The sequence below is a fragment of the Dromiciops gliroides genome, chromosome 5 (assembly GCF_019393635.1).
Source record: "Dromiciops gliroides isolate mDroGli1 chromosome 5, mDroGli1.pri, whole genome shotgun sequence".
In the NCBI taxonomy this organism is placed as follows: domain Eukaryota; kingdom Metazoa; phylum Chordata; class Mammalia; order Microbiotheria; family Microbiotheriidae; genus Dromiciops; species Dromiciops gliroides.
In genome coordinates, this window is record NC_057865.1 from 213,436,793 (window position 1) to 213,453,308 (window position 16,516).

At 36.4% G+C, this 16,516-nt stretch overlaps 1 protein-coding gene across 1 annotated transcript; it reads right to left on the reverse strand.

Annotated features, from left to right (window-relative positions):
- Positions 1-326: 326 nt before the first annotated feature.
- Positions 327-15,877, reverse strand: SMCO2 (single-pass membrane protein with coiled-coil domains 2). Its single transcript, XM_043967635.1, has 5 exons — positions 15,861-15,877; positions 12,859-13,008; positions 10,208-10,313; positions 3,661-3,833; positions 327-525 (listed from the first exon to the last, which is right to left on the reverse strand). Exons 1-5 carry the CDS (start codon positions 15,875-15,877, stop codon positions 327-329), a joined length of 645 nt encoding a protein of 214 aa, XP_043823570.1.
- Between the last annotated feature and the right edge of the window lie 639 nt (positions 15,878-16,516).

Here is a 16,516-nt window from a genome sequence, read left to right on the forward strand (position 1 = left end):
CTCTTGGTCCTCAGTAATTTTTAAGAATGTAAAGGGATCTTGAGACCAAACAGTTTGAGAATCACTACTCAAGGGGAAGTCCTTCTCTTGCATAATCCTTCATCATTAACTACTTGAGAGAAAAGGGTTAATGGTTGCATAAATGTAGGGAGTGAACATGGTAGTCAGAGGGTGGAATAAACACATTTTCTCTTGCTAAGTTAGAACATGAACACTTTATTTTTATTCTAAAACAGTATCCTATTAAAAACAAATAACAACAATATAACAACAGCAAAAAATGTTAATGGGAAAAAGTTACTAGGCTAATGGCATATGCCATATCTTTAAGTAGGCAACAACTCATCCACTTTCAAAACCAGAAAGGGAGAAATGAGTGCTTTTAGGTCCCACATTGTTTGGCGTCCAAAAATCATAGGGATCATGGTGTCGAAGATAAATGTAGGGTCAATAAGAAGCACATAACATGAAAAAACAAAGATGGTGAAGACATAAAAAATCAGAAAAGTCCGTAGTACACGTTTCCTGTAAAAAAAAATAGAAAATGTCATTGTAAACACAAATAGGCAACGTAACTTAAAAGTATAAACATGATCTGGATATGAAAGTACGTGATCGATCTTTGTAATAGATGCAATAAATTTGTGAAGACCAAATATAGACTCAAACTCCCAACATTTATACTGAAAAACTTATGTAGGCTATTAGAAAGGAATCAAGTGAGGAAAGCAAATATGAGAGGCTGAACAACCCTGCTTCCTGGCCCACCTGGCATAGCTGAATAAATGAATGGATATGGATGAGGGAGTAAGTGAATAAATAAATCCAGCTCTCACTGTCTTTTAAGATCAGAGCTCATGCCTTAGGCCAGACCTCCTTTTGCAAGAGGGCCAATATTAAGGGGAGAGTCTTGAGGATTTCTTCTTTCCAGATATAACAAAGAGAGATATATGTTAGTCACTGTGATAGATGCTATCCAGCATAGAGTCCATGTGAAAAGGGATTTCCTGTGGTTGGTAAGGGTCTTCAGATGCTCCTATCTATGTTGCAAAATCTTCTAGAAGAGAGAAGTCATCACTCAAAGGAGTTTAGCTTGGCTATCCACAAAGGGAACACCAAGTGGATGAAGAATTTCTTCACCAGTATTTCAATATGTGATCCTGTCCAACAGAAAATACATCTGGCATAGACAATACAGATTGTTAAGGGCTAAAATTCTAGCTAGTCTGTCTAAAATATCTAATGAGTGGTCGCCAATAAATTATAAGCTTTAGCAAGAGTTAGACTTTTAAGCATTTATTAAGGAGAATAAGAATTTGGTAAAGAGAGAGAGAAAGGCCTAGATTCCTATCTATTAAAGAGAGAGCACAATTCTAGCTCCCTTCTCCGCCAGAGTCCAGAGGCAAGAGCGCGAGACTGAGCGCCAGTCTCTTCCTTCCTCCTCCCACTAGCCCGCGTCACTTCCTGACTCCTGGTCTTGCCCTCAAAGACCTTCGCTTCATGGGCAGAACTCTTCTACAGTAAGTATCCAGCAGGTGGCGTCATTCCAATCGTTACAAGATGGATGAGTTCAAAAGGAGGAAAAAGAGTGGGATAGATTGCTTTTGGAAATTGACAAGCCCTTTTACTGACCCCAAGCTTCCCATGAAAGCAAAGGCCCATTTAAAAACATTAACCTAGTGTTGCTATATGGCAGCCAGATGTAGAACAACACTGCCCTTGAAGAACTCAAGGTGACTATCACATGGAGAGGAATAGAATAACCTGTGGGGATTGGGTGCAACATACAAACAACAAGGAACTCCAAAAAATAACAGGAGTAAAAGACGTCATCCTTGAATTGGGTAGCTTCATGCACTGGTTAGGAGAGATGGCTGGTACCAGCGCAGCCAGAGGGCTCCCTTTGCAGTGTGGAGAGAAAATGAGGAAGGCTCTGAGCACATTCCCGGCCTCACCCTCCCATCCCTACCTCCTCTTCCCCAACAAACTTTGGAGAGAAAATAGACTAGAGTCACTCAGGATTGGCAAGTGTGCATGAGTTACGACTGTATGTATCACTGCAAGGGATTACCAGATTTATAGGTCCTAGAGTGAGCATTGATTATTGGTACCCATGTTGTATTTCAAAAAGTAAAAATTAAAGTTGTTTAATCTTTTTGGTGATCAATTCAATGAGTTTCATGAATGCAATCAAATTTCTTGGCATTTCCTCCCACTGTTTATCTCTTTCATAGGCAGCATGGACTAGTAGTATCTAAAGAGCCAGCCTCAGAGTCAGGAAGACCTGAATTCAAATCCTGCCTCTGGTCAAACTTCTCATTGCCCCAGGAAACACTCAGAGACTGTGAGTTGCAGAATTGATGCTGATGTGCTTTGGTCAAAAGAAGTTGCTCACTGGGAGTTCTCTATAGTCACAACTTCTATCCATAATGTATCTCTTGGCAGTTATGCTAGATTTTAATGTAAACCAATGAAGAATATCATCAGATTTTTTTTTCACTCATTCACTTAATAAAACAACTCTAGCCAGGCCTGAGAGGTATTCAAATTGTAGTTAGAGATTGAAGGTACCTCTCCAGAAGTGACTTACAATCCTGATTCATTCTCTCATGTCAGTCTGCCTTGTGTAAATGAAAAAAATTATTCAGTACCCCCAAAGTATTTGTCATCATAGATACAATTTTCCCTTTCTGATTTTCCAAAGAACATTGATTTTTTGTAAATATTGACCTGGACAGGTTTTATATTGAAGCCTTGATTTTTTGTATTTCCCTTGATGCAATTTTAGCTTTTTTATTTACCAGTTAAGTACAGTGGTATATGTACATTACATATATATATATGTGTGTGTATATACATATATTGCTTTTCATTTCCAAAATGTCTTAGCTCTTTTTTTTTTTTGAGGGGTAATGAGGGTTATGTGACTTGCCCATGGTCATACAGCCAGTAAGTGTCAAGCGTCTGAGGCCAGATTTGAACTTAGGTCCTCCTGAATCCATGGAGGGTGCTTTATCTACTGTGCTACCTAACTGTCCTTGTCTTAGCTCTTAAATGAAAACTTATATAACCAATGTAACCAAAATTACATCTTGTGAGTACCCAAGAGCACCTATTGATTGATTTTAAAATAATACTTTTATTCATTTTGAAAATGGCTTTTTCCACCCTGAAAAATCAAGATTCTCTTGCATTTTAAATATATTTTTTTCTTTTTCTTTTTTTTTTATCCCTCAATCCTATTATGGAAAGCTTTCTTGGATTGTTCTTTTTCAAGCACAGGGTACTTTAAAAAAACATTTTATTCTTATTTTTACATTCCAGGTGGAAGTTTTACAATCACCTCATTTCTTTAACAGATGGCAGCATTTAATGTCCCATTCAATTCAATTGAGCAGGTACTTTTCTAATGTCTTTTTCGTGGATGGCACAAATACCACCCAATCTCTGCCCTTAAGGATTTATATTCTGAATGTGATGCTCACATCAAAATTGTCACTGTCTTAAATTACTAGAGTAAATATTCATCTTATTTGCCCTCAGTCCACATGGACTACCCTGCCAAGATATGGCAGTCATTAGATAAAGTAGTGTCCAAGTTTGAACTGCTTTTCTGACTTTGTTTTTTGAAAGCAGGATTTCATCTTTATTCATACTTACCAGTTAGTAGAGCGAGATGAAGTATTTGTCTCTAAACATGGCTTTGGAGGAGACGGTGGCTTCATAGCTTTAATAACCCTCATTTTAATCATTTCAGCCTCTGTCTCCTCTTCTTGTCTCAATTGGTATTTCTTCATCTCTCTATTCATCACAGTCATATCCTTGTAAAACTTCTAAAAAGAATAATAAAGAAAATTTGGAAGCACTGGTTGATACAAGATCTTTCTGCCTCTGCTGGTTTTACTTTAGGAGAGAGTTATGTAAAACTTTTATTCCCAAGGTAACCATGGGTCATGTCTCAAAAAACAAAATCTTTTAAATATTAACGATACTCATAATTATATTAATAACTCACATTTGTTTAGCACTGTAAGATTTATAAAGCATCGTTCTCATAACAACCATGTGAAGTAGATAGAGCAAGTATTGTACCCATTTTACAAATTAGGAGATTGAGGCTTAGGGGGAAAATGGCAGGTCCAGGGTCACATAACACTTGAGTATCAGAGTTGAACCACTAGACTCTCACATCCAGTCCTCTTGTATCTTTTAAAGTGAGTTGAGAGAGGAATAGAGATTGGTGGAAAGGAATTAGGATGGGCTGGGAATAGGGAGTGGAGGGCAACATGGAGGTGAATTCATACTTTCCTTCTAATTCCACAAAATGGAAAACTAAACAAAGAGGACTCAAGATTAAACTTTGTACAGTGTTTTTACAATTGCAAACTGCTTAGAATCCTAGCCTGTAAGGGACCTTAATTGTGCCATAGACTACCTTCTTCATTTCACAAATGGGGAAACTGAGGTATAGACAGTAAAGTGACTTGCCCAGCATCAGGCAGGTAGTCAATTGTTTTGTTTTTTTCGATTTGAACCCACATCTACCATGCCACACTGCTTCATTTGACGACCTCAAAACAAGTAGCATCCTCTTTTTTAGAGGTGATGAAACTTAATTTCAGATTATTAACTTGCCTAGAGCTTGCACAGTTAGTAAATGTCTGAACTGTGGTTCAAACACAGATCTCTTAACTAGTGCTTTTTCTTCAATGTGAGGCAAAGTCACAGTATCTAAGAAAGTAATTGAAATGAGCCACATATAGCAAGCTCTAGTCACTAGACCTTCTAAAGTGGGAAGAAGAAAAGAATTGCCCCAGGCTCAATTTTCTGTAAAAACAATTTAAAAATAACATGACAACAAAGTCATTTCTACACAACCTCTTTCATTCTGTTTTAATGAATCTGAGGCAGTGTGGTCCATTGGAAAGAGCATTGGCTCTGAAGTTAAAGCACCTGTGTTCAAATATTACCTTTTTCCTGGGTGACCTTTGGCAAGTTAAAGGAACTTTTCCTTAGCCTCAGTTTCTTCTTCTGTAAAATGAGGGAGTTGGACTTGTCTTTTCCATCTCTAGGTCTATGAATGTTTGAATGTAAAATCTTACCTCTGTTTTGATGATTAGTTTCCTCATTTGCTCCTGAGCTTCATAATAAGCATTTGCCTAGAAAAACCACACACAATCATAATCCTGCATAAGATCAAAGAATTGTTTTACAGTTTATATATAATGAAACTTCACTTGTTCTGACTGTACTAATTTGGGAAGGGAGCCTGGCTGAAATGTATTTTTGTTTAAAAACAACAAACTTTCTTCATCCATAGTTCAAATTAGTGGTGTCACTACTAAGTGAAGATGCAATATTTAAAATACTTCAAAAAAGCATACTACTTTTATGGACTTTGGAAACTCTGTTTATATACTACTACTTTTACTACCACTAGTACTAATTGTAATGGCAATTACAAATGAAGCTTTCTTTTAATTAAAACTGATGCCTTAATGAACCTGCTTAGGTTCATAGGGATTACTTTATGCTCTTGAAGTGATAAAATGATTCTTTTAAAAAATATCCTATTATTCAGAGAAATCATCTTTATAATTAGGTTAAATAAATAGTCCTATGTCTTAACAGAAGAGCCATATACATGGAAACCTAGCTTCCTTTTCCTTCCATAACTGCAATAATCACTCCAGTTATTCATTCAACAAATATTTAAGGAGTGAGGAGGTAAAGCTCTTGACTGTATCCCACTGGCTTTCCCGGAATTGACTTTTTCTTTTGTATGTGAATATAAACTTTTAGACCATTAAGGTCAGTGGCCTAGTACTTTTCAGAGCATTAATGCCAGTGCCAACTACTTGAGAAGTCAAATGATTTTACTTTATATATTTGGTTATGGGGAAGGTGGGGAGGAGGGAAGACTAATCAGTTTCTACTCCTCTTAAAGAAATTTTAAAAGTGTAAGGGCTAGGTAAAAGAGACAGCCAGATATTAATGCATTAAATGAAATGTAAATATAAAAAGGTCTGAGTTTTGTCCTCCCCCTTCTAGGAAGTGTGAAGTTTTCCCATGAATTTGTTGGAATTAGGGAAGCTAATCATTGACTGATTGAAGCTCAGCCACACCTCTGCTGCTCCTTTTAAAAACAAGACTCTCTCTAGGGCAGAGATTCTTAACCTTTTTGAGCATCATTATCCATGAATGAAACTAACAAGTTCATAACCCCCAGGTTAAGAACCCCTTCTCTAGTCAAGTTATTCTGGAGTACTCTATGTGTTTCTCTTAGTAGGAGAATGTTCTTTAGGTTTATATGATTTATATGAATTTTTTCCATATGATTTCTTTTCAGTAAATGCCTTTGCTTTGAGTTGTGTCAATTGGCTAGCTATCCAAGGTAAATGCAACAAGTGGGACCTCATGAGTTATAGTTATGAGAGTGCACATCCAGAGGGGACCTGGAATTCCAGGTGTGAGTCTCAGCTTTGCTTGTAGGGAGTCTGACTGTATGTAGTTTCTCCATGAAGGTACAGCAGGGACTACAAAATTTCCACTTCCTAGAAGTTTACCTGGGAAGGCACATTGGACAAGTGGGAAGAAAAATCTCCTAATCTCTAGGCCAAATAAGTGATTTCTGATGGCATTTCCCTTTGCACCTCTGAAGTACCTAGACTCAGAAACCAGATAGCAAAGAGCAGCGAATGGGGACAGCAGGAGTCCTGCCAGTAAAAGTTAATTGAGACAGAAAGTTCATCAACATCTCCTGGAAAGTGAGGAACACTGCAGGTTCAATGTCATGGTAGGTGTGGCCCAACCTGAGAAGGGAGCATGGTAGCTTCAAAGAGAAACATGTACCCTGGCATCCTTACCCAGTGGACTATGAGTGACTTGAGGCTACCCTGGGTGCCAGGGGAAGTATTGCTCACTAGGCTCACTATATTGTTATTTTCTGGAATGTAGGTTGATGTATTCTTAGGCTTGTAAATAAACTTATTCCTTCCTTAAATTTTGTAAACTTGTGTATTTCTAAGGGGGAAGCTGAAAACTGTACATACCCTAAGGGAGTGTCCCACTGATGCTCACAAATTACTGGGGGTGAGGGTGAGCATGCCTCAGAAGTAGAAACCCCCAAAATATAACTAAGCCCTTCATGCCAGAGGAGATACTCCAGCAAGGTTTAAAGGGCTTGAGGATATGCTTGGCTCATAGTGTTTTGGTTCAGAGATTTTCTAAAAGAATCCATATTTCCTTTGCAGCCTAGAAAACTTTTATTACCTGAACAAAATTCATTTTAATTTCTTTTAAGTGTCTTTTAATTTTCGTGATCTTCTCCTGTGTAAAGAAAATATGAGATTGGGTTTGCATTAAATCAACTGTAGAAAAATAGTTCATTCTTAAGAAAAAAAAAAGACTCTTGTTAAGGTCGCTTGACCAGAAGAACTGTGTTTAAACAAGTAATCACTAATGTTTAAGGCAGATTACTGCTACTGAGTGCAATACTTTGTTAATAACCCATTTTCCCCAAAAGCTCCAGCTGCTGATCAACACTGAACTTTATATCAAATGTATTTCTTTAATGTATATTTTGTGCATACTATAATGTATACATTTTTCCCTAATAGAATGCAAGTTTTTTGAAGACAGATTTTTTTTTTCCAATTTAAAAAATCTGCATCCCTTAGAAGGTACTTAATTTTAAAGTGCTTGTTGTTTGATTGATTGAAATGAAGATTGGCTTTACTATATGTCTGTTACATGCATCACGTTGTGCTAGGCTCTACATGGAAAATACATTCATTCCCTGCCCTTTGATTTCACCAAGTTCATTCTTCTCTAGTACAACTTCTGTGAGGCATGACTCACCATGGAACAATCACATACCATTTGGCTTCCTGATTCCCCTGCATGGTAAGGCTATGTATCTTTATCTATCAATATGATGATAGTCAGAATAAGTCAGGGTTAGGAGGAAAGGCTCTTCACCATTGTCACTAGCTTTGATTTCCATCTCAATACTCCTGTGAATATACATACAACTAGGGGCCTACACAAGTAACTTCACAATTCTATCATCATGCTGAATGTTTCTCTCATTTATTCTCAATGTGCTCTTTCTTGCTAACATGTAATTGATGGCCTTCACTATACCTCCCCCTTCCCTTTTCTTTTCAGCTGATTTAGTTCTCTTTTTTCCATTCTGTTCTTCTCTTTTTTTCCTCTTTTCCAGCACAGTTTGTAGCTTGCATCCTTTTAGTGGCGTAATCCCCTTAGTTACTGTTGTATTTAGGCATTATTATTTATGCTGTTGCATCAAAGGAAAAACTTGAACACAGATCTTCCTGATTTCAAAATCAGTCCACACACACACACACACACACACACACACACACGTATGCCAATTTGTAAGGGCAAATCTCTTAATCTCTCAATGGTATGGTCCAATAATTCTAAAACTTTTTACTCTTAGGATTCCTTTATACTCTTAAAAATTATCAAGGATCCCAAAAGCTTTTGTTTATCTACTAACAAGTACTGTTAGAAATTGAGACTGATTAAGTTTTAGAATATTTATTAATCCATTTGAAATAAAAACACCATATAATCATCATAAGATAAATAAGTTTTATGGAAAATAAAACTAAATAAAAAAATAATTTTAAAAGGAGTGACAAGCCAATTAGTCAAAAAAGTCTGGGCTTTCCTAGGAATACAGATGGCTTGGGATGTATATTAAATAGCACAAAGTCACTACTCACAGAAATTGCTGGTTAATAAAGGAGATGATGTGGGCACACCTACATGGAATCATTAAGTAGAAAGGATCTTCAGAGTCATTTACTCTACTCTTCTCACTTTATAAATTAGGAAACTGAACCCCAGAAAAGATAATGGAATTGTCCAACTCATAAAGGTAGTTGCTCTATAGTTTGTTTTGTTTTTTCCAGTGGCAGAGTGGAGAGGTAGGTGGGTGAGAAAATGGATTTTAATTGCCTACAAAAAGCAACTTCTTGTTAGTCACTTTTATTATAATATTTTAAATGCAGAGATAATTTTGCTTGGCACTGCCCTTTTCCTTCTTTCATATTTCTATATTGAGAGCTACAAAGGATAAAACTATATCAAACCTTTTTTGTATGAGGTTTGTCATCTGCTTCCCAAATTCATCGATGTTCTATTCCTACCTCTTTGATTGATCCATCTCTTTTCCTACCGACTTCTTTTTCTTCTCCTGTCTTCTAAATGTAAACATTGACACAGTTTTTATCCTCTCTTGGCAATCTAAGGAGATCTCCTTGCTTAAACTGATATCTCTATGTAGTAGATGGGCAAATCTGTAAAACCATTCCTAATCTCTCTGAACTGAGGCGCACATTTGCAACCAACTGCTGCTAAACATCTCCACCTAGAGGTCCCAGTAATATCTGCAATTTGTGTCCAAGAACAAACTCATGGCTCTATAACAGATCAGTTCTTTGCCTCAACTTCTTGATTTTTGTTGATGACATCATTCTCCCAGTCACTTACGATACTCAAACCTTTATATAGTCTTTCATCTTTGACTCCTACCAGTTTAGCAGTTGCCCAGTATTTAAAATTCCATCTGTACACTATCTCTTGAATCTGCCCCTTCTTTTCTATTCCCATTGTCACCACCCTAATTCAGGACCTCATTCCTTCTTGCCTGGATTTCTGTCGTGATAATCCACTTATGAAGCACTTTAAGGTTCACAAAGCACTTTACAAATATTATTTAATTGAAATCCCACAACAACCCTGGGAGGTAGGTGCTACTTCCATTTTATTTTATTTTATTTTATTTTATTTTTTTGCAGGGCAATGAGGGTTAAGTGACTTGCCCAGGGTCACACAGCTAGTAAGTGTCAAGTGTCTGAGGCCGGAATTGAACTCAGGTATTCCTGAATCCAGGACCGGTGCTTTACCACTGTGCCATCTAGCTGCCCCTGCTACTTCCATTTTAAAACAGAGGTAGACAAAGGCTAAGTGGGATTAAAAGCACTGACAACTTCCTCTCTGTCCTAGCCACTCGATCCTAGAATTTCCAGCTTTGTTAGGAGATTATTGTCAAGTTTGTGAAATGTCCCTAAAGAAAAAAAAAAGAGTATGTGGTTCTTGGATGGTGAGAGAAGGACGAATACTGTCATTAGAAGGAAAGAAAATCTACTTCATGGTCTTTTGGAAGCCTTCTTACCTGATCGCTTGCCTCCTCCTCCTCCTCTTCAGTGTCAAAGGATTGGCATTGATTTGACTCTAGCTGTTCTACTCGGTTTTCCATTTTAATCACTTCAGTTAATAAACTGCAAAGAAAAAAATGTGATCAATAGAACAATTCTATTATAGAACAAATCCTTCCTAAAGAAGCACATTTAATGGAGCTTTTGTCTAGGAAAATCATTATTTTAGGTACATTTTAAAGGATATGAAGTTTTTGGTTTTTTTAAAAGAACCATTTTATAGTAATGATGTCAAGGAACCAAGAGACTTTTTTACATCTATCATTCAAATGCTTTCAGTATCTTAACAAAAATAGTTCCGTGTTTGAAATTACTTGAGTCTGATCCACTATTATATTTAATAGAATGTCAATTATAAATGGATTTTTCTCAAGATTACAAATCCAGCCATTTTGCAGAAAATCTAAAGGACAGGACGATGATATTTTTTTCTTTCTTTTTTTTGCAGGGCAATGAAGGTTAAGTGACTTGCCCAGGATTACACAGCTAGTAAGTGTCTGAGGCTGGATTTGAACTCAGGTCCTCCTGAATGCAGGGCAGGTGCTTTATCTACTGTGTCACCCAGCTGCCCCGGGAAGATGGCATTTCTAATTAATCTACATAATTAAAATTTTTTTTTAAATTTACATAAACCCTACCTTTAGGAACCCAAACTACTCTTCTTTCGTCTGGAGGCCACTTTACCAAGGAAAAAGTCCAGGAACTGATCAAATATATAAATAAATCTTAAAGAACTCTTGTCTGAATAATCATTAATGTAGTAATTAAATAATTATTGTATTAAGTAAATAAGGTAGTAATAAAATAATTATTAATATACTTATATATTTAAAGCATTTTAAAACATTTTAAAATGCTTATTTTTGTTTTCAATATTTGAGAGTATGAATTTACTGAGCTTCCTTTCTTACTCCTTCTTTGCCAACCAGTAATATTCCTGGATACATATATTAGGTGCATAGTCCTGTGTCAAGGACAAAGCCTGTATGCGGGACAAGTCAAGTCAACAATTCTTTATAAGAACCCCCATGTGCAAGTCACTATGCTAAGAATTAGGGATACAAGGAAAGACAAAAAAAAAAAAAGAATAGTTCTTAACCTCAAGTTGCTTACAGTCTAATTTGGAAGAAAACTTCTTCCTGTCTTGGGAGAGTCCAAGAACTTCTGAGAACTGACCATAAACTCTTGGAATTATAGTCCTAAATAATTAGCATTGTTTTTTTCCCACACTGGGAAAGAGATTATTGTAAGACTGAGCTCTATGACTCTGTAAGAATGGAGGAGTGTGGGGGCAGCTAGGTACCACAGTGGATAAAGCACTGGGCCTGGATTCAGGAGGACCTGAGTTCAAATCTAGCCTCAGACACTCTCATTGCCCCGCAAAAACCCAACAAAACAAAAAGAATGGAGGAGGGTGGAAATGATAGGCACAAAGTTTTAGCTTTGGGGTTTCTAAGGAAATATACTGAGGGTGGATGTTTTGAATAAAAAAAGAATATATTTGAAAAGTTTAATTTCCCCCTTCCAGTTCTCTCTCTTGTGCCTATTTCGGGCAAGTGCTTTCTATTTCCTGAATTGGTGTCATTGAAAAAAACCCACTTATGGATCATAAGTGTTTTGTGATACATGTCTATAACTCCACATAGGGAAGTAGAAGGACAACTAGAGAGCACCAAGCCTGAAGTCAGAATATTTGAGTTTAGATCTGACCTCAGAAACTTACTAGCTGTGTGACCCTGGTCAAGTCACTTAACTCTGTTTGCCCTCAGTTTCTTTATCTGTAAAATGAGTTTGAGAAGGATATGGCAAACTACTCCCATACCTTTGCCAAGAAAACTCCAAATGGGGTCACAAGGACCTAGATATGACTGAATCAAGTGAACTGCAGGGAGGTATAATGGAAGATGTTAATGGCTAGCTGGAAATACACAGAATTTAAATGAGACAGAGATCCTTAGTTAAAAAGACAGGATATTTCATCTTGCCTTGGGGTTTGTGAGCTAAAATTAAGAGAGAATTGTATGGTTTGGCTTTTATGAATAACTTTATAGCAAAAAAAGATGACTGATATGACAATTTCACCCCTAGAATACTGTAGTTGTTGTTGAACCTGAATCAAGTGACTAGTAGGTAAATCAAAGAAGTTCTAACCACCAACTCAAAGGAGTTAGGAGTAGGGGCATGGACAAAGAGGGAAGGTCCTGGGCCACCTACTGGGACAAGGAAAATGTGATCTAGAACGAATGACTCATACCAAGTTAACCAGTAGGAATAGAGAGTCTAGCTCCACCACAAATCTTCGAACTTTTCCAGGTACACCAACCTAGTAGTTATATTAGGGTAAAAGGATTGGAATTTTAAAGCTGAAGGGACTTCAGAGTCTTTCTAAAGAGATTAAATATAAAATAATGCTGAATGAGCTTTTGAGACTTTTAAACTAGGATTTTGAAATACTAATACTATAACTTTAAACTCTTTACTTCCTCAACAGACTTGCAAAGTTTGTTGGTTTTTTAAAAAATTGACTAGTTTAAGACTTAAGGTGTTTTTATTGTCACCAAAACAAGGAATCTTCCCACATACAAACATGTAGAACACATTTACTTACCAGCTTACTGATTCTTTTGCTGCATTTATTTTTTGGACTAGTAAGTAATTTTTTTCCAACCAGTCCTTGTGATCAGTTCCAAGTTCTTTAACTTTAAGAGACATCTTTGCACGCCAAACATTTAGCTTGTTGGCATTATTCTCTTCAGTCCTGCAAGAATATTGCATGATCAACATCATAAACAAATTAGAGGAGCAAGAAAGAAAATGCCTTTTGAGATCATGGATAGGGGAAAGGTTCATGACCAAACAAGGGATACTAAAGGATTGCAGAAGATAAAACAGAAAATTTTTATTACATAAAAATAAAAAGGTTTTGCACAAAATCAATGCAATTAAAATTAGAAAAAAATTAACTTAGAAAATTCTTTTTTCCTATTCTTCAATAGATAAATGATCAAAAGATATGAATGAAAAGATATGAAAGAGATGGTCTCAAAAATGGAATTTAATCAATCAACATACAAAGAAGTGATCCAAAATTCCAAAAATTATAGTAATGGAAATTAAAATATCTCCTCCAATGTTTTACACTTCACAACCATCAAATAGACAAATATGACCCCCCAAAGAGGAAAAGAACAATTGTTGGAGGCACTAAGGGGAAAATAGGCACACAAGTGAACTGTAAGGTGGAGCTTTATAGGTACAGGAACTCTTGAAAGAAAGTGGGAACTACGTCCCCAAAGTCATTACACTGAGTCTTCTTTGATGTAGTGATGCATCTAGGCCTATGCCTCAAAAGAGATTTTTTTTAAAACAGTAGAAACATCTATATATTAAAAATATTTATAGAAGCTCTTTTTTGTAACTAAGAGCTAGCAAATGAAGGAGGAAACATTAATTGGGGAATAGCTGAACAAATTATGGTATATGAATGTATTGGAATAGTATAATTGATGAAAGAGGAGGTTTTCAGAGAAACCTAGGAAGACCTTTATGACCTGATGCAGGGTGAAATGAGCAGTTTCTCATAAGAAAAATTTATACAATGCATTGTGATGTCAAAGAATTTAAAAGGAATTAAGAAGTCTCATTGGTGCATTACTTCAGAAGACTGCTACTGAAGTAAACAGATGTTCAGCCTCGGTAGATGTATAGATTTTGTTTTGCTTGATTATACTTTTTTGTTTGTTTGTTTGCAGGGCAGTGAGAGTTAAGTGACTTGCCCAGGGTCATACAGCTAGTAAGTGTTAAGTGACTGAGGCTGGATTTGAACTCAGGTCCTTCTGAATCCAGGGCCAGTGCTTTATCCACTGCGCCACCTAGCTGCCCCCTTTGATTATACTTTTTAATGTTTTTATTCTTGTCTTCTGCTTTTTACATCATCATGTCCATCTTCCTCTCTCATTGAGCCATTCCACATAGTGAATAGTATTTTTTAAACTGAAAAATAGTAAGCACAACTAATTGATAAGGTTGAAAAAGTCTGAAAAAATATTCATGTGCACCTGCCTCTTCCATGAAGCTGTAGGTTGAGGGGTGCCTTCTGACATCTTCACTGAAGTCTTACTTGATCTTTATAATTTTGTTGGGTTTGCTTTTAATTTGGGGGTGTGTTTTGTTTTAGTTTCTTTCTATTTACATTGTTGTAGTTAGTGAATAATATTTTCTTGGCTTTCCTTAACTTCACTCTACATCAGTTCTTACAGATCTTTCCATACTTCTTTGTATTCATCACAAATATAATTTCTTATAGCACAGTAATATCATATTACATTCATATACCACAATTTGTTTAGCCATTCCCTAATTGATAGGTAGATGCTGTTTCCAATTGTTGGCTATTTTGGTATAAATGGGGACTTTCTTCTTTTTGATGGCTTCCTTGGGGTATGAGTCTAGTAATGGAATCTCTGGTTCAAAAGGTTTGGACATTTATTTGCCTAATTACAAATTGCTTTCCAAAGTGATTGTACCATTTCACAGTTTTACCAACAATGCTATCATCCCAATACCCCTCTAACATTGAATATTACTGTTTTGGTCATTTTTGCCAATTGCCTGGCTGTGAAAGGAAACCTTAGGATTATTTTGATTTGCACTTCTATTTTTATTAGTGATTTGGATCATTCTTCCATGTCGCTATTGATGACACTTTTTTTCCCATTAAGTGAAAGAGCTGTGATTTAAACCCAGGTTTTCTTACTCTTTTTTAAAATTTATTTTTCTTTTCAGTCTTAATAACTTTTTCTTGTCACTGAACTCTGATGATTCTGGAAGAAAGTGAAGCCCATGACTTCGTTCAATTCTGCCTCACTTAAATCTGATTGATGTTAAACCAAAAGACATCACACCCATGCCAATTTACCATTTTTACCTACCTCAAAGTCCTGTGGCAATGGACAAGTGATGAAGCAACAAGTGTGGATACAGTGGGAGCCTGCACACAGGCTACACCGGGCATAAGGTTGTCTTCTCACTGGGCTGAAGCAACAGTGGGATTTGGCAGCCCCATGGTGTCTGAGCAGCTTTTTTTTAAAGGACCACACTGCTTACCTGGCATGAGGAAAGGGCTAGAAAAGGTGCCCTACAAATTGTCTGCTTCACCTAACCTAACCCTGGCCTACAGGTGGGGATCCTACCCTGTGGCTGAAACACAAAAAATGTACAAAAACCTTTGGAAGAATGATTTCACTCACTATTGGCACATGGAATGTGCCATGACATGGACGACATGAAATCCAGTGGACTTGAAAGAAGAGTAGCTCTTGTTGTGAGAGAATTCAGCCATTGTTACATCTAAATAGCTGCCTTGAGTGAAATAAGGCTTAGGCTCAAGGGGAAGAGATGGCTTAGGAACAAAAGAAAGGCCAAAGTTTTTATAGATAGATGAGGTAACCATCTGAAAATGGAAAGTTCCTTTTGGGGTTGGGGAAAGATTCTTGAGAGTCAGGGGATTTTCTTTTTTTGGAATGATAGTCCTGAACACTGGAGTTATCTGTGTCTCCTAGCTCAGGTAGTAGTTATGCCTAACTACTATAGAATTTTATCTCCCTTTACCTCTTAGCTTTGTCCATCCTGATATCTATAGTTGGCTAGTTTGAACTTTAATAATACCTTTACTTATTGATATGTCTGTCCTGTCCTAAGCCTTATGCCATGACCCATATGTACAAATATATTTATATAAAATGCTTTATTGTAATTAATAATTGGGAACAAAATGAATATTCATCAATTGGAGAATGAACAAACTGCAATATATGGAAAAAATCGAATAAGTCTCAATGAAACATTTCAAAACCCATAGAGGAGAGGAGAAGGAAGTTCTGAAGGGCTCAACAGAAACAGGGAAGTATAGGAAAGGTTATGTTAAGGTTCATAAATACTTAAAATAAACTGTACATAATAGAGATTTGTGGTTTCACAAACAAGATTCTTTTTCTGTCCTTTACAGATAGAAATGTTCGTATTTGTTGCTGTTTGTAGAATTCACAATTAAAAAAATTAAAAAGCCAACAAATCTGAGAAGCCCAAACCCTTTGAAAAATTTAATTACCTTACAGGCTCATGGATATTTTCTTTGTATCAAGTTCCCCTCAGACACCAAAACACTTCAAAATGACAAAATCACAGCTGTATAAAATTTTGGTAAAAAGTGAGTAGAATAGTTATTTAGAAAGATAAATGAATATCAAACTTACATTTTGGGGGAA